Source organism: Rhinopithecus roxellana, chromosome 14 (assembly GCF_007565055.1).
Source record: "Rhinopithecus roxellana isolate Shanxi Qingling chromosome 14, ASM756505v1, whole genome shotgun sequence".
NCBI classification, from domain to species: Eukaryota; Metazoa; Chordata; class Mammalia; order Primates; family Cercopithecidae; genus Rhinopithecus; species Rhinopithecus roxellana.
Genome location: NC_044562.1, coordinates 77,987,521 through 78,005,688, shown reverse-complemented (window position 1 = coordinate 78,005,688; position 18,168 = coordinate 77,987,521). Strand labels below are relative to the sequence as shown.

General features: G+C 40.3%; 1 protein-coding gene across 1 annotated transcript in view; it reads left to right on the top strand.

Moving 5' to 3' along the window:
* The window catches only part of MYO3B (myosin IIIB), a 502,779-nt gene that overhangs the window by 35,830 nt on the left and 448,781 nt on the right, over positions 1 to 18,168 (top strand). The window contains exons 4-6 of the mRNA XM_010377618.2: positions 8,770 to 8,874; positions 9,120 to 9,219; positions 12,066 to 12,142. Coding sequence (XP_010375920.2) covers positions 8,770 to 8,874; positions 9,120 to 9,219; positions 12,066 to 12,142 — 282 coding nt within the window. The remainder of the gene's footprint in view (positions 1 to 8,769; positions 8,875 to 9,119; positions 9,220 to 12,065; positions 12,143 to 18,168) is intronic.

Sequence of the window (18,168 nt, the reverse complement as noted above, 5' to 3'; positions counted from 1 at the left end):
TGTGAGCAGACTGTAGAAAACTGTTATTATAATCTCAAGCGTGGTCTGCCTCACTATGCCGTACTTTCATTTCACTTGACATGGACACCCCTTGTTGTCAAGAGGTCTCCTCTTAGATTTCCAAATGGGAAGAGGATCATAAGAAACTGATGTTTCTATTATCATTACCCTGTTACACAGACAGCCCCTCCCAGAGGGAGCATCCTCATTCTAATCTTGTCGTCTTAATCTCCTCTAACTCCATAAGGACTCCTCTTTTTTTTTTTTTGTCAGGTGAGAACTTCCCTTATGTCAAGTCCTGGGTTCTTCTCTGGTCATCAGTGGACTCTGTGGTCAATTATCCAATTTTTGTTTCTTGATATGTAGAGTATATTTTGGGGAATTGTGAAAACATTATTTTGTCTCTCTCAACAGCCTAGGTTTTAAGACTGTTCTATGAATTATGGCACCGAAAACGCATTCAGTGCTCGAGGGTATTAGAGTGAATACTGAATGTTATTTGTCCTTTCAGAGTCATGTGAGCCACAGTTAGAATCAAAAGAATATAGAATCCTTTGGAAGACATTATGCTGGCACTGAACGTTTGGGCCACTGTCAGAGCCATGGGTGTTGAGTTGCAAGTTAAACCTGAAATTGGCAGACAGTGGATTTCAGGGCCACTTAATATAGTCCCAAACTCAAGGAATCATCATAGCCTTCAATGCATTTCACTGCTTTTAGGGTCCCTTCTAAGTCATTCTAAGTCATTCCTGAGACAGTAATTTTTTGCTAGTTTTAAGGATTCCTTAATTCTGTATTAAATTTTTAGTCACATACTATTGTATGGTGAAAACATGGGCAGGTTCAGTTCTAGGCTATCTTGATTTTTAATATGTCTGCAAGGTATCTGCCAAGTATGTAGCAGGGGCTGATATACATGTCAAGTAAAAACATCTGTTCACCCTTTATTAAAATGTTGCAGAGCTCCATAATTAGAGTTGAATAGATCCTAATGTATTATTATCTTGATAAAAGTTATCTTCTTTCAGGGAAGCTGTTAATCTGTGCTTCCTCAGTTTTCCTTTCTTAAGAAAAGCCAGGCACAGTGGTTCACACCTGTAATACTGGCACTTTGGGAGGCTGAGGGGGCTGGATCACTTGAGCTCAGGAGTTGGAGACCAGCCTGGGCAACATGCAAAACCTCATCTCTATAAGAATAAAACAATTAGCTGGGTGTGGTGGCATGCACCTGTAGTCCCAGCTACTCAGAAGGCTGAAGTGGGAGATTGGCTTGAGACTGGGAGGCAGAGGTTGCAGTGAGCTGAGATTGCACCACTACACTCTTGCCTGGGCAACAAGAACCAGACCCTGTCTCAAAAAACAAAACAAAAACTGGACTCTGTCTCAAAAAAAAAAAAAAAAAAAAAGTAAACTGACTTAGGCAGCCACAATGCAGGGGATCGCCTGCTGTTCACTAGTTAATTATTTCCCAAATTTCCCAAATTGCAGACTAAGTGCCAAGAGGAAACCTAGGGCTTTAAAGTAGGGATTTTACCTTGATAACACATACCTTGATAAGATCAAGGATACTGTTGCAGAACTTTCTCCTTAATTCAGCCAAAGCTGGGTTCTTGTCCCATGACCAGAAAAGATCAGGTTTGTGGACACATAGAAGGGTGAGGGGCAGCATTTACTGGGCAAAAAGGAAAAAAAGAAAAATCTCAGAAAAATGAGATGGAGCCCTACTAACAGGCCCTCTACCTCACTGATGGCTTCCCAGGTCACCACATAAGCCAAAGAGAGCAGAGTGCTCCCCTGCATAAGGCAGGGATTCCCCATGGCTGTGGCTCCACCCATTTTCCCCAGTGTGCCTGTCGGCTCTGGTTTGCTGTGGGCATGCCCAGACGAGCCCTGGGCAGGTTCCCTCATCTGCACAAAAGCAATGGATGTAAACACTTGTAGGGCAGGTCAGAGATTCTCCAGGGACCCCTTTTTATTTGCCTAGGCATTTGGCTGTCTCATTCCCTCACCTGAAGAAGTCCATCTAACTGCCATTAGAATAAGGATAAGGGTAAGGATGAAGACCACTCTTAACTGCTTCCTGCTGGCAGGGGGTGCTCTTTTGGGAAAACAGCAGTCAGATCTCCCCCAGAGGCCTATCTAAGGGTTCCCAGCCAAAAGGGCCATCATCTGAGGCTCCGGTTGCATGACCATTTGGAGTTTGATGGCATGAAGGTGAGAAGAGATAAACTGGGTTATTAGAAAACATGTATTAAAATGAAACGGGGGTGAGGGCTAAGGATAGCTCAAAAGTCTTGAGGCCTTTTATGTTTGCACAGGAAGAGGGAGGCCAAAAGCCCAACTGGTAAAAAAAAAAAAAAAAAAAAAAAAAAGACTTTTACCCTTCTGCCAGCATGTCAGGCTTTTGGGCTCCCTTCCCCTGAGCCCAATCCTAAGCCAACCAGTCTAAGGTTTGGGAAATTAACTCTTCCTAGTTTGAAGGATGCATCTGAGGGAAGTGTCCCATAGTACAGAGAGGCAATTACCTATCAGTGAAGAGAGGAAGAGAAAGAAAAAAAAAGAATTTTTTTTTTCTCAAAGGAGTCCCAGGGGTTCAGGATGCATTCAAAAGGGGTACAGACTGAAGATGAATGGCTACTCATCTGGAAAGAGGAGAGCAAGGCATCCCTGGTTCCCTTCTCTTCCTAGCAAATACGTGGGGTACGTGAGGGAGAGAAAGTGAGCTATTCCTCTTTCTTTCCTCCATCCTTGTATCCCCAAGTTCCAGTGACCATGACAGAGTACGGCTCATGGTGTCAAAGCAGCCTTCACCATTGTTAAAAGGGGGTCTAGGGGGTGGGAGTATCCACTCTTAACTACGTATGCCCTATCTCCTCTCCTGTCAGTAGCCTTTGAATTTCCTAGACCTCATTTATGCCATGGATAGTAGCATGACCTTTATCCATGAAATGGGAAGCTTGGCTTAATTGGCAGGAATCAGTCATGCTCACCTGCGCTATGCCTTTTAACTTCCATTATCATCTACCTCTGGATCCCTCAGATCCAGTTTTCTTTCCTAGGGCTTTGACCTGAAGCTTGGAATTGAGTTTGGGACAAAAATGTGCCTCTGAGATGGGTTGTTGCATGGACTCCTTATCATAAACCAAATGCTAAGGTGAAGCTGTGGAACTGAGTCCTCCTCCAACAAGGGAGAGAAAAGGATGTCTTGTGACATGCCCAGATAACTGGTAGCTATAGTTATGCTTGCGAAGATCTGGGTGCATGGGGCTTGGCTTTGGTTAGCTCCCTTGGTCTTACTTTCCCAAGAAGGAAACCTCTGGGTGATGGGCACCCTATTTATACCCATCACCTGGCAGGATTTGCAGGATAATTTCTCAGAACTAGAATTTTGATCCAGGTTTTTACATCACCCATCCCTTTTATTCTTTCTAAGCTGTAGCTGGAGATTCCTGGTTGGTTCACAAGAACAAGCAGGGTTAGTCTAAAATGTAGGCAAAAACTTAAAAACAACTAATGAGTCTATAATTTAATGACAAATGTATGATAAGTTTTGAAACATAATTTCTATCTCTCCAGTCTTCATTTTTTGTTAAAAAAAATCATGATAGGACTGAGTTGTTCACAAAATAGACTTTAGTCTTATACTTGACCTGATTATTTGCATAAAGTACAGCAAGAATAATTGTTTCTATATAGGCCTTTTAGATTGGTTTTGATGGAACTCTGTTCCACAAGGAATTTCAGGTAAGACCTTTTACAGCTGAGCACAGCCATGGGTTAGTATCCTCAAATACCTGTGAGCTGGGTGATCCTCTCCTCTTAAGGTCCCAAGATAAACTTAGAGCTCCTGGTCCTGTCATAAAGTGACATTCTTTACTTACCACAGGTCAGGAATCCTATACAGGTACTGCATAGATAAGGGTGTGAGGCCAGTTTTCCCAAGGGGCTTTTATCAGCTCTGCAAGTCGAGCTTGACTCCTTAAAGGGAAGCATAGCCTTCCAGTCAAAGCCTTGGAAAAAGTTTCTCCAACTGCATCCTACTGCAAAAGAAAATGGACTCTTATTGCACTGATGCAAACAACTACATTGCCATAAGTTAAGAATACTCACAACTAGTTTCCAAATTCTGGGGAAGCCAGGCAAAGAGAGAGAGAGAGAGAAATACATGCTCCAAATTTTGTTCACAGGAGTATACCTTAATCATTAAAGGCCATAAATCGTTCAAAATAGGTTTCCTTGACTCTGAAAAAGAAAACAAGGATCAGCAACATTCCAAGCAAAAGTTGAAAAGATAGCTTCAGTTTTCTGTGAGTTCAGTCCATTTAGTTAACTCGTTTTGTTTGATATTCATGAACATTTCAGCTCTTCATGAGTCCTATATGTTTTCCCTTTTTTCCAATGTCACAGTCTCCAAAGTTACCAGAAACCTGTATTTGAGAGCACCTGTCAGTCCTGTGGCACCAGAGTCCAGTTTATTATAAACTATCTTTTGAAAAGGACCAAAACAAGACAACAATTGTTGGGAATAACAAAATCGCCCAGGGTAGTTACAGTTAGAAACACAATTGACAAAGAAGTTTGGTTATCTCTGTGGTTTACAATAACATAACAACCTTAATTTTGATTGATAGCACATACATTAGACATTAGAATTTTAGAAATCCCATACAATTTTGGAACAGACATTAATATTTTCATCAAAATATAACCTAAATATGATTGAACACCACTTTGGCAATTCCATGTAACTAAACATGTTAAATGATCCCTTTTACCTCTCTTTTGTATACTCCAGGGCCCTCTGGAGCATCCAAAAGCCAGGCGTCAGGAAAGACAATTTTGAAACTGAAGTTTGATTTTGGGAAGCCTGTTAAATATGTTAGTGGTTTAAAACACTGAAATACAATTACAGATTACCATAAGTTATTTATTTTGCCAAACGATGACTCAGAAATTTGAAAAAGCAAAAACCTTTTATAATCCTTTACTGATTTTGCTAAAGAGCAGATTAGTGCCTTAAGAGTACCTTGTTGTGCTTTTATTTCAATGCTCAATTTACAGAAAAATCATATAATACCCCTTTGAATTTAGTCAATCTGTTCAAACATTGAATTTTTGCAGTACTAATTTTTACAGTCCTTCCATCATTTGTTTAAACCATCAGCTTTATTTTATCTAATTCAAAACAATCCTTTAACCCTAGGCAAGAACTTACATTTCCATGTCTTCTTGTAATCTTTTACTAAAAAACACATCTTACTGTTCCTACATACCTTGTATGTAAATCTATTTCCAATAGTTTCAATTACATGTTATAATGGTAACCCCTAGCAATTTTAAGTTTAATATAAAACCTGGTAAGTTGTTTTAATTATGTGCTAGGGTCAGCCAGGGTTTGACTCCTTCCAACATAATTAAGGGTGTGGTTAATTCCATATGTCCCCAGGCCTTACCAATTGTCAAGCTGACAAGTTGAAAAGTTCTTAAAAACCAAAAAGGCAGTTTATAACCTTAAAACACTTAGCAAACCTAGTATCTGACCTGCATAATTTAGTTCACCTCTCTGTATTTGAAACATCTGCATTTTACCAATAATCTTTAAGGCTGTTTTTATTTCTCAAAGATTAAAGTCACATGAACTAAAACATACTACAGCTTTTATCTTCCCTTTAAAAAAAATTTGATCCAAGCAGTTATCTTCCATTAGACCAAGTAAATTAGAGCTCTTTTTTATAGACATCACACACACAACACATATGTAACTACACAGACAGGCAAAAGAAAACCCAGAAGCCGTAAGATTTTCATTTGCCCATCTCCTATTTGGATTATTGGCCTCCGGGTGGAGCCCTTTAAGAGACAGGGCTAGGAAAACATGCAGCTTTTAAGGCCTAGTAAACAGGCATGACTGGGGGCAAAAACAGAGTCTGAGAGGGATCTATCTATTTTTAATTTCTGGCGTTCCATGAGAAAAACAGATTTCTTCCCAAAACAGAGTAGTGCCTCGTCTGTTTTTCCCAAGGAGTCCCATGGTCCCAGTAGTTATCTGAAGGCCTGCCATGCATGCATTGAGAGTGGTAAGGCAAAATGGAGAAAAATAGTTTAGTCAACTGAGGAAAAAGTCTTTTTCCAGCAAAGCAAGATCCCAAAAGAGGAAAAAGCATAAAGGCCTTTTAAATATACCAGAACTTGGACATCCACTTTTAATTAAGCTGAGCACTCTCTAAGAAAATCCTTTTAACTCCCTTATTAACTGATTTTAGCCATGCCAAGCATCTAGTATTTCTGACTCTCAAACTTTACTAAGGTAACCTCACACGTGAAACCAACAAGCCTCACTTAAGGTTATGATTTCACTGTGAGCGTATGCGGTATTTTCTAAGGAGATAAGGGTAAGCAATTCTTACAAAATTTACAACCTTTAAAGGTAACCCAGAGAAAGGAAGATTTAAGGAAAAGGCTAGACATTGTTCATGGTGGGGAAGAGAATCAGCAAATGGCAGAAGTCACACAGATATTAACTGGAAAGGACTCATTTCCTAAGCCAGGATTGAACCTAGGCATCCTTGTGAAGTGAAAGAACAAAAACATTGCCACATGGTTACAGGTCACAATTCCAAGCACATAAAACAAGATGGAGGCCTGCAGCAAAGTTTGCTGTTGACCATACAGGAAGTCATGCAAAGCACATCAGATTGGCTACAGCTTAAGACCAACCTCACAAATCCTTTTTCATAATTAAAACTTTACAGAAAATATAAACCCTGATATTTGGGGTCCTGGCCTGGTAAAATGTTTTCAAAAAAAAAAAAAAAAAAAAAAAGCCGGCTGGGTTCTGCGGCTCAAACCTGTAATCCCAGCATTTTGGGAGGCCGAGGCGGGCAGATCACCTGAGGTCGGGAGTTCGAGACCAGCCTGACCAACATGGAGAAACCCTGTCTCTACTAAAAATACAAAATTAGCTGGGTGTGGTGGTGCATACCTGTAATCCCAGCTACTCGGGAGGCTGAGGCAGGAGAATCGCTTGAACCCGGGAGGCGGAGGTTGTGGTGAGCTGAGATCACACCACTGCACTCCAGCCTGGGCAAAAACAGCAAAACTCCCTCTCAAAAAAAGAAAAAAGTCTGGGGGAAGAATCTCTTATTTTTATGCCAATGGGTTTCTCCAACAGGGAGAGAAACTTAAGGGGGCAGCTGGTGAGTCACCAGTTTGTCCATTCAGCCAACATTCCTGACCCCCAGGAATGACATGGTGGGTGGGTGGGGGGGGGGTGCATAATTTATCTACCCTCAGAAGAAGTCTGAGGACAAAAAGGCTTAGAAGCCAAAGGAAAAAGACTTTTTGGTTTGCAGGTTACTCACCTTTCCTCAAGCCCCACGTCTGGATGCCAAAAATGTTGCAGAACTTTCTCCTTAGTTCTGCCAAAATGGGGTTCTTGTCACATGACCAGGAAAGATTAGGCTGGTAGACACATAAAAGGGTGAGGAGCGGAATTTATTGGGAGAAAAGGAAAAAAAGAAAGCAAAGTGACATGAAGTCCTGCTAACAATCCCTCTACCTCACGGATTGATTCCCAGGTCACCAAGTAAGCTAAAGAGAGCAGGCTCCTCCCCTGCATAAGGCGTGAGTTCCCCGTGGCTCCACCCATTTGCCCCCAGGGTTCATGTCCGGCTCCAGTCTGCTGTGGGGATGCCCAGACAAGCCCAGGGCACGTTCCCTCATCTGCACAAAGCATCAGATGTAAACACTTGTGAGGCGGGTCAGAGATTCTCTGGGGACCCATTTTTATCTGCCTAGGCATTTGGCTATCTCAGTAGCTTTTAGAATCTGGTGAAAACTCTGCATTTTCTCCCCAGTAAACTGCAAGATGCATATATAGCATGTTGCCTACAATTTCAGGATATTTCCATGCTCTGCTCAGAACAGTTAAGAACCCTTGATTTAGGATGGCTTGTAGCAAACCCAAACCTTCACATTGACTTCTGCAGTTAGTAAGAGTTATCTTTGGAAATCCTTAAGTTGATGAAAAAGTACAATATAACTGCTTTATGTATGTACTCAAACTTCAGTAAGATACAATATGTGACAAAGAACAAATATGCAAAATAAAATTACAGTGTTTTTAATTACAGACAAAAAAGAGAGAAGAGCATAAAGTTGCTGAGAGCCTAAAATTGAACACTAAAAGGTTAATAAATGCACTTATGATGCAACTTCACTACATAAAATTCATCTGCAATGGCAATTCTAGGAAGAGCTGCTGGTTGGGTTTCTGATACCTGCTAGCACTGGAGAAATCACTGAAATTTATTCTCTGTCAGGTATCACGGGCATCCATCTTGCCTCTCCTGGTTTTATCCTCAAAATGCACGTTAAAAAATAGACAATATTCACATAAAGTGAAAAATATCCAATAAGTTGCCATGATTACTTATATGCTTTTTCTTTCCAAAAAATTTTCTTTCTAAAAAATTTCTAAATGTGCTTTACATTTTATTTTTATTTTATATTTGGCAATTTAAAAGTTAGCATTTTGGACATGCACTTTCACTCACAAATCATCACTTCAAATAAAAAATACATACACAAAGAATTAGATTAGACTGGGTAACGGAAATGTGAAGTCTGAGTATTCCAAGCTGGAGTTTTGTAATCTGCAAATTGACTACATTGAATCAGTATCAGTTGGCTTTTCTTCTTGATTTCTTTTTCTTTTCTTTCTTATATGTGGTCTCCTGCTCTGCCTGTGTCTGGCATTTCTTCTCGCAGCTGTGTAATGGGGGCTCAGTCACTGAGCTTGTCAAAGGTCTACTCAGATGTGGCCAGCAGTTGGATGAAGCAATGATCTCATACATCTTGTATGGGGCCCTCTTGGTAAGAACATCTATCAAACCGGGTATGACAGCAAATGGGATGGTTTGTTTATTGCTTGGGTCCTTATTGCATATTAACAATGGGGAAACTGCCCTATGATATGCAAGAATTATTAACAGCAGGAAGGTGTAGCCAAATGTAGACTTTCATGAGACTTTTCAATACTAGGGTAATTGCTTTAAAATAAGCATGTAAATTTCCACTTTCTCTTTCTTGTTGTTTGGTGGTGGTGGGATGCCATGCAGGGCCTTCAGCATTTGCACAGCAACCGAATCATCCACCGTGATGTGAAGGGGAATAACATTCTTCTGACAACAGAAGGAGGAGTTAAGCTCGTTGACTTTGGTAATGACTGCTTGTCGTTTGTTTTCTTGATGTGTGCAGTTTAGCCAAAGGGGACAGTTTATTGCAATCTCAGAAGACTGGGGCTTCTCTGCTACACCATAGGCTGAGGGACTTTTCCAGTCAAACACAAGCTGGAGGGGGTGGGGGCTCCAGATGGATCACCCTAGGAGATGCTGTTTACTAATCTATTTTCAGCTTTAGAAGCAATTTTATTAAAGATTGAAAATAAAAGTGTTTCAAAAGAAGAACTTGATGCAAAAACTTTTTGGTTTTCTGCTAAGAATTTCACATCTCAGGGCAATTGTCTATAATTTACATTTTGTCATTTCTTCTTTTGCATATGAAAAGAGAAAGCAGTTTGGTCTTTCAAATGACTTTCACTAGCCTTAGGCATACTTATTCCCAGTGAGCAGAAGGTAAAATAGTCCTCTGGGCCTGGGAGCTAACATCCTTTTAAATTGTGTTTATTGCTGCTACATGTGAGGCTGGTTGAACTGGAAACATTAACGGGAGATGGAAGTGTGAGAGGAAATGCAGGGCAATATCACCTAAGGCCAGAGAACTATTAAATATCTCCTTGTAATATCATATGTTGATATCACAAAACAACAAACCATTTGGTTTTTTTTTATTTTAAGTTTATTGAAGGTTTAGTCTTCTAAATGAGTTCAACAATAGTACTTCAGAGTCATTGTTACAAATAATGAGAAAACATTTAGAGAAACACTTTAAACATGTTGTCAATGTCATTATAGTAAACAAGACTGATTATTTTTGAAAGATATTTATGGTCATATTGCTAAGAAAGAGTTCAGTGTAAACATGTATCAGTTTATCATTTACTTAGATGAAATTACTTTAAATGAAGTTGCTTTAGACGTACTGCTGTATTTTTACTGAAACACAAGCAAAGAAAAATAGCAGAGGGAGTATTTTGTGTAAGTCTTATGCTCCTCTTTATAAGGAATGATGTAACTCCAATAATAGGCTGTATGTTTAACATTTGAAATGTTTTTTCCACGTGATTCTGGGGACTGTAAATATATTGTGAGGGGAAACAGACTGGAAGGTTGAGGATGGCATGGGAATTGATACTGATTTATTCGCTCAGCAGCTTTGCAATTTGACATAGCGTAAGTGTTCCTAATCTTTCCAGTAGAAGGTTCCTGAACTTTCAGTGGCTGCAAAATAAATTTCTAGAAATTAAAACTAGAAAGGTATAGTTGTTTTTACCAAAATGGTGGTAGAGGAGTTGGTAAAATGGGAAATTATCTAGGTCTAATAGAGTTTAAAGAGCTTCTTGGCTCTCTAATAAAGAGAATGTCCACAGTTAACACAACAGTCATCCCCCAACAAAACAACTCACGAACCCTTGGCAAATCTATGCCGATGTTTCAAAGGCGTGTCCTTTGCTAAGAACACACAGTGTTCAGTTTCTAAGTTTTTGTCATCAGTGACTTTAGTGGCAACTCTGGTCATTCTCTTAAGGGCTATGTGAGACTTCTGTGAGGTATAAAAGAATACCTTACACGTGTAAAATGCTTTGCAATTTAGAAATCATTTTCACATTTGTTCTCCTAGTTGGTCTTAAGAAGAACCCTCTGGCTGGGTGCGGTGGCTAAAGCCTGTAATCCCAGCACTTTGGGAGGCCGAGACGGGCGGATCACGAGGTCAGGAGATCGAGACCATCCTGGCTAACACTGTGAAACCCCGTCTCTGCTAAAAAATACAAAAAAACTAGCCGGGCGAGGTGGCGGGCGCCTGTAGTCCCAGCTACTCGGGAGGCTGAGGCAGTAGAATGGCATGAACCCGAGAGGAGGAGCTTGCAGTGAGCTGAGATCCGGCCACTGCACTCCAGCCTGGGTGACAGAGCAAGACTCCACCTCAAAGAAAAAAAAAAAAAAAGAAGAAGAACCCTCTGTGTTAGGTGTGACTGTTGTGATTATCCCTAGTAAAACTGAGGCTCCGAAGTGAAGCAATCACATAATTAGTAAAAAGCATAATTGGGATGGACAACATTGATTCTTAATCCCGTGGACCTTTACGCCCTCGTGATATGAAGAAGAGAGCTGGTTAAAGGACATAGGAGTTACATTAGAATTCAAGTCCTCAACATTGAGCCCCAGATAATATTATTAGTCATATTCTTTTTCCATTTGGCAAACACAGCTTTCTTGCCAGGTTTCCAGGCTTTTAGGCAAGATAAGGCACTGAAGTCTTTTTATGTCTGTACTGATGCTCTGTTAGAGATAGCGCACGCCGATCTTCTTTCTCCATAAAATGAAGCCCCTTATTAAGAAAGAAGTCATGTGAAATAATTTGGAAGTATAATAGGACAGTATTTTGGATTGATCCTAAATTGTTGATATTTTTCTTTTGATTTTTGCAGCGATATAGACAGGGATGTCCGTTAGGAAAAAAAAAATCCTAATGATTTAAATAGAGTGATAAATGCTCCAGAGTTGTAGTTTGCCATCTACAGTTAGTGGGCCAAATATGACCTACCGCCTCTTTTCATATGGCCTATGAGCTAGGAATGGTTTTTACATTTTTAAATGATTGGGGTAAAAAAAAACCAAAATATTTTGTGACATGTGAAAATTATATGAAATTCAAATTTCAACATCTACAAATAAAGTTTTATTGGAATGAAGTCACATTTATTCATTTGTGTGTTTACTATGGCTGCTTTTGTACTATGGGAGCAGAGTTGAGTAGTTGTGACAGAGACCATATGGCCCACAAAGCCTGAAGTATTTATTTGGCCTTTATGGGAAAAGTCTGCCAATCCCTGGTCTAGCATCATACTTTGCTCACTTTTGAATTCAGATACCCTTTCCTTATAGGTGTTTCAGCTCAACTCACCAGTACGCGTCTGCGGAGAAACACATCTGTTGGCACCCCATTCTGGATGGCCCCTGAGGTAAGCTGGAAATATCTAGTTCTTTCTTTGCATGTGTTGAATGCCTTGGTACTATGCCTTTTTATGGGTAAGTCATATGCTCTCCAGAACTTTAGGGAGAAGAAAGTCCATTATCCTCATTGAACTGTAAGAGTGTTAGTTTGGTCAGTGATGCTGGTGAGATGTAATCTCAGAAAAGCAAGATTAAGTCATAGCTATCCCATAAGGTACCTTCATGCAATTGGAAGGTGTCCCTCCAGAAGATGCAGCCCTCTCCAAGGGCCGTGGCTTGGCAAATTCATCCAGCCCTTGTATAAATTAGAAACAGTCAACTTCCCTGGATAGATGCAGCGTCAGAGGTATATGGCTTTGTGAAGAGCCAGATTTCAGCAGCAACTGGCCTACAGAACTATATGCGGTGGCCCTGGTTGTTTTTTGTTACCAGATACATAGCAACTCATCTTGTGTGTACTTTGTTGGCTCTCTGTAGTAAAACTTGGGATTTATTCCTAAGTTCGATTTGGCATCATCACAGAACTGTCTGGAAAATGACGCGTGTAGAAGTTTGGGGAACCTTCCAGCTAGATGAGGCATGCTCTGTAACACTAGTGCAGTTTAGTTCGTCAGGTCATTTAATTCCACAGTATGCTAACCTTTGCCTGAGAGCAGCTTTCTGGATTAAACAAATGGGTTCTTTTAATAAAAGGACTCAGATGGTCACCTCCCTAGATGTCTTTCCATCTCTGCATGATGGTATTTCCTCTCTGTCACTGCCAAAGTGGTCTCCTAACAAAGTAAGTGGTTCACACTAATCTCGGCTTAAATTTCTTCATTGACCCTCCTGCCTCCCATCATCTATGGCTCTTTCTTTCATACTTGAGTAATAGATAGGCCCATTTTAAACAAAAAGAAAAATGCTGCAAATTCCAGTGTTTATCTAAATCTTAAATATTTCTTAAATAGGTTTTACAAAACATAAAACTAGATATAAACTCCTTGTCATTTTTATTTGTAGAAATATAAAACCAAAAGAAAAAAAATGTATTATGAAAAAACTTATACAAAGCCAGTAACATTCAAGTAAGCAGCTTTAATTTTATGAGACAAATGATACTGTTTTGTGAATCTCCATTGTCCTTTGCGGTGTGCTTATGTTTCAGGACACAATAGTATGGGTTATTTTGAGTCTGGCACACCTACAACCACGTACCATGTGGTGACTCAGTTCTCCTACTACTTTATTCCATTTCAGCTAGCATAATCTCTTTGTTCAAACAGCAACTCCTTTGATCTCCAACTGTTACATCTCTGTTGGCTTGATGCCAACTTAATAGTAAACATAATATGAACACTGTGTGACAAATGGTCATCCAGATGATCTAGAATATGTTTTTACTCCTCCTTCTCCCATTATTATTATTAACACAATTATCACTGAAACAAAACCAAAAACATAAAAAGTTATCTAGGGACTTTGTGAACCCCACTTTGAGAAACACTGCAGGATAAAGTCAAAACTTCTTTGAATTGTGAATAAAGTTCTTAATATTCCAACCACTATCTATCCAGCCTTATTTCAGATTACTTCTCCCAATTTACTGGTTCTTAATGCCCCAACAGAAGTGAACAACAGGTGACTCTCCAAATCCCTACTGATGTGTCTTTCCTTTAAACCCTTGGTGTACTATTATATCATCTGGAATGGCCCCCAGGCCTCTGGAAAATTCCTCCTTAATTGACAAGTTTCAAATGCTAGCTCCGCTGGGAAACATTCCCTAATCCCTTGCCCACATTGAGGCTCCTTTCCCTAAGTTTCCACCAAGTCCTTACACCCTCCATTAATACAATATCACTACTGCACTGTAGTTGTTGGCAGGCAGGTCTCTCAACTGGACTCAGCTCTGGCAGGGACTTGGGATGCCTAAGCTCTTAATATAGTGCTTGATACAGAGTACATGCTCAAAAAAAAAAAAAAAAATCTGTTGGGTCAGGAGCAGTGGCTCATGCCTGTAATCCCATCACTTTGGGAGGCCAAGGCAGGCAGATCATTTGAGATCAGGAGTTTGAGACCAGCCTGGCCAACATGGCAAAACCCCGTCTCTACTAAAAATACAAAAATTAGCTGGATGTGGTGGCACACACCTGTAATTCCAGCTACTCTGGAGGCTGAGGCAGGAGAATTGTTTGAACCCAGGAGGCGGAGGTTGCAGTGAGTTGAGATGGCACCACTGCACTTCAGCCTGAGTGACAGAGTTAGACTCTGTCTCTCAAAAAAAAAAAAAAAAAAAAAAAAAGTCTGTTGAATGAATGAATGCATTGGTAAGAAAGCCAAAGGGTAAGATACACTTGGAGAACAGTTTGAGGATGGCTTCACAACTATTGATATTAGCAAATTTCTCTGTAGATTTAGATCTATTCTGTAAGGAAAGCATAACTAAGGTCACTCAACTAATATTTGGGGTGGCATAACATGGAAGATGGTATTCCTGTTCTAATCTAGAGCAAATTGGTATTTTCAGAATCACAAAATATAATTAAGAGAAGCATTTTCTTGGCTTTGTACGTTTGTTAACAGGTGTTTGTGGCCGGGCGTGGTGGCTCACGCCTATAATCCCAGCACTTTGGGAGGCCGAGGCAGGCGGATCATGAGGTCAGGAGATCGAGACCATCCTGGCTAACATGGTGAAACCCTGTCTCTACTAAAAATACAAAAAATTAGCCGGGCGTGGTGGCGGGCGCCTGTGGTCCCAGCTACTCGGGAGGCTGAGGCAGGAGAGTGGCGTGAAGCTGGAAGGTGAAGCTTGCAGTGAGCCGAGATTGCGCCACTGCACTCCAGTCTGGGTGACAGAGTGAGACTCTGTCTCAAAACCAAAACAAAACAACAACAGCAAAAAGAGGTGTTTGTGACTTTCCAACTTTAACTGGGTTGAATAAAATATGTGGAGTGTTTCTATAGGGAACAGTTTATGGTGAGCTTCTTTTTGCTCAGATTGCCTGGAAGTGGTTCCCCTGTTAGCTGGGAAAAGCCAGCACTGCATCCTGCCTGTTGCAGTGGATCAATTGAAGAGTAAGCAGTTTAAGGTATGGACACCTTGACAGCACATTGCAGGAGTGAATGTCTGACTGTTCAGGTGCAGTATTCTCTCAGGATGCGTGATTGTGTCCAGTATGCTCTGGGACCCAGGCTGCAGCTCTTGGGAATCAGGCCTTCACCATTCTCAAGTTTTTATTTTCTAAATGGAGAAGTAGCTTTTCCAACAAAGTCTCTTTTTGCTTCATAATCCTCCATAGGAATGTCCACAAGAACAACCTTCCATTTTTCAGTTCAATTCAACAAATATTTATATTGTTCATGTGAGCAATGCTTTCAAGCAGTCCTTGAAAGTATAATCAGTAATGGTTCAAATTAACACTGTCTTCATATGATGGCTTGTGTAGTATATTGATCCTGGTATGTTTTCACTTCTGCTTGTGTGAATAAGTGGTCTTTAGATTAAATACAACAATGCATGCAATACCAATGCCAGTGGAATAAGAGCATTGCAGATGACTTGTGCTTTATTTTTAAAATGCAGCTGAGAGATCTTTGATCCTATTTTTGAGGAATTGAACAAAATTGTTTTTTCCCTTTTTTATTTCCATTTTTATTCCACAAGCTTGAGTAAGTGTAGTATTTAATTCAGATAGCTATTCTACAAACCAGGTAGCTAATGGAATGTGACCACAGTACAATCAAATGTTGATGAGCACTCAAGACACACAGTTCACTGGGGCAGCTCAAAGCTGCAGCATGAAATGACTATCATACTGTCAACACTCTCTACTCATGTTCTCTTACTACCTCATTTGGACACTACTAAAGTTGAAAGATACTGGCAGAGTAGTATCAACTCAGCAATGTAGAAGAGTTCTGTGGAATGCCATTAGTGTGTTAGTACTTTGAAACAATACTACTAGGGAAATAAATTGTTTAGCATAGTCAAAGGGTTGTAAAAGTCAAGCTGACTACAATTTTTTTTTAAGATAGGGTCTTACTATGTTGCCCAGTCTGGTCTCCATTTCCTAAGCTCAAGCATTCCTTCTACCTCAGCCTCCCAAGTAGCTGGGACTACAGGCGTGCATCAACATGCCTGGCTTAAGATCAGAACAATTTTTTATAAACTAAACACACTGTATGTGAGTAGCATACTGTGACTACAAGAAAGATTATCTTAAAAGAGAAAGAAAAAGTGTCACATCGAGACTATTTAGCAGATTATCATGAGCAAAATGACTTGAACATTAGATAATTAAGTTTCTTATGTAATAAGATCAGAGGTAGGTTGTTCTGGAGTTTGTTAATTTAGCAGCTCATAATAACAAAGTCATGAAAACTTCAGATTTTTCAATCTTCCTGGCTATGAGTGCTGCAAACTGCATGGCTTCATCGTTCAGGGACTGACTTCAGGGCAGTTCTGACAACAGTGCCTGTGAATATCTGAGGGGCAGTAGTGGCTGCAACATGCCAGTAGCCACAGGTGAAGGCACTCATGGTGCAACCAAACAGCAAGAAGTTAAAGTGGGTTTTCCTCGTCTCTTGGGGTTGAAGACTTGTCCACCCTATATTTATTTCCCTGGTCTGCTCTAATCAAGTAGTACAAACTGGGTAGCTTTAAACAACAGAAATATATTATCTCACACTTCTGGAGGCTAGAAATCTGAAATCAAGATGCCAGCAGAGTCAGGCTTCCTCTGAAGCCTCCAGGGGAGGAATCTTGCTTTGTCTCTTTCCAGTTACTGGAGGTTTGCTGGAGATCTTTGGTGTTCCCTGGCTTGCAGCTGCGTAACTCCAGTCTCTGCCTTTGTAGTGCCACGGTGTTTTCTCTGTGTGTCTCTGTCTTCTCATGACCATGTCTTCTTATAAGAACACCAGTCCCGTCGGATTAGAGGCCCACCCTACTCTAGTATGACCTCATCTGAATTCAACTAACTGTATGTGCAGTGACCCTATTTCCAAAGAAGTTCACATTCTGAGATTCTGGGGGCTAGGACTTCAATGTATCTCTTTTTTAGAGGACACAGTTCAACCAATAACAAGCTCCCAAATATTAATACTTAGCCCCCTTTCTTTGTATTAAACCATTCAAGTTTCCAAGGTAATTAGTTCACTGTTTAGAACCTGCAGGGCTGCAGGTTATAGATGCTAGCATAGTTAGAGGGCTCAGCTTTGCCTGTTTACACACACATACACAACCACCTCCCCTACTCCACACACACCACACGCATACACTGTCTGCACTCTCTCAGCCTTTGGTGTTTGAGACAAACATGGTTCCTTCTGAATGTACAAAGCATACCAAATTGCCTTCCTGTGTGGGCTCCCAACACCCCCAGACTTTTGTTCTCTCCTACCTACTTTCAGGCAAAGCATTTTAAAAATTATTATTATCTCCTGAGATGTTTGGCCAGCTCATGGTCACTTCCTTGAACCTTCTCTTTACCTGATTAAGCTTCTCTGGTCTCCTGGCCTATAACTTTAGCCTGCATTTTACACACTTAAAAAAACCTGACAAAAACAACACAGTCTTCCTATCAGCCATGTTTATTATCTCTTTTCTCCTCCACTGTCTCTTGACATCCAATTTCTTATAGTAAATAATATGAATAAAAATATCCCACATTTGCATAGAATTTTTACAAATAGTATTTTAAAAGCACTATAATCTACCTATGAGAGTGCCATTTGGGCATGATTACATTGATGTTGCAGATAAAGAATCTAAGGCACTGTCAGGCCAAGTGTCCATAGGCACAGAGTAGTAGGTGGGTAATTGTGACTGGAATCCATATTTTGTGACTCACTCAACTAAGGGATTTCCAGTATAACCCATGTCCACTGTCAATATTGCTCAACCAATTTTTATATCAAACACATGCCAGGTAATATCCTGCCCTATAACAAAAGGGATACAAGCCTAGTTTATGTTGATTAATGGTAATGGCAGGGGGGTTGGGGTAGTTGATACCTAAAATACTTTTTCCACCATCACATATAGCAAAAAATTAAA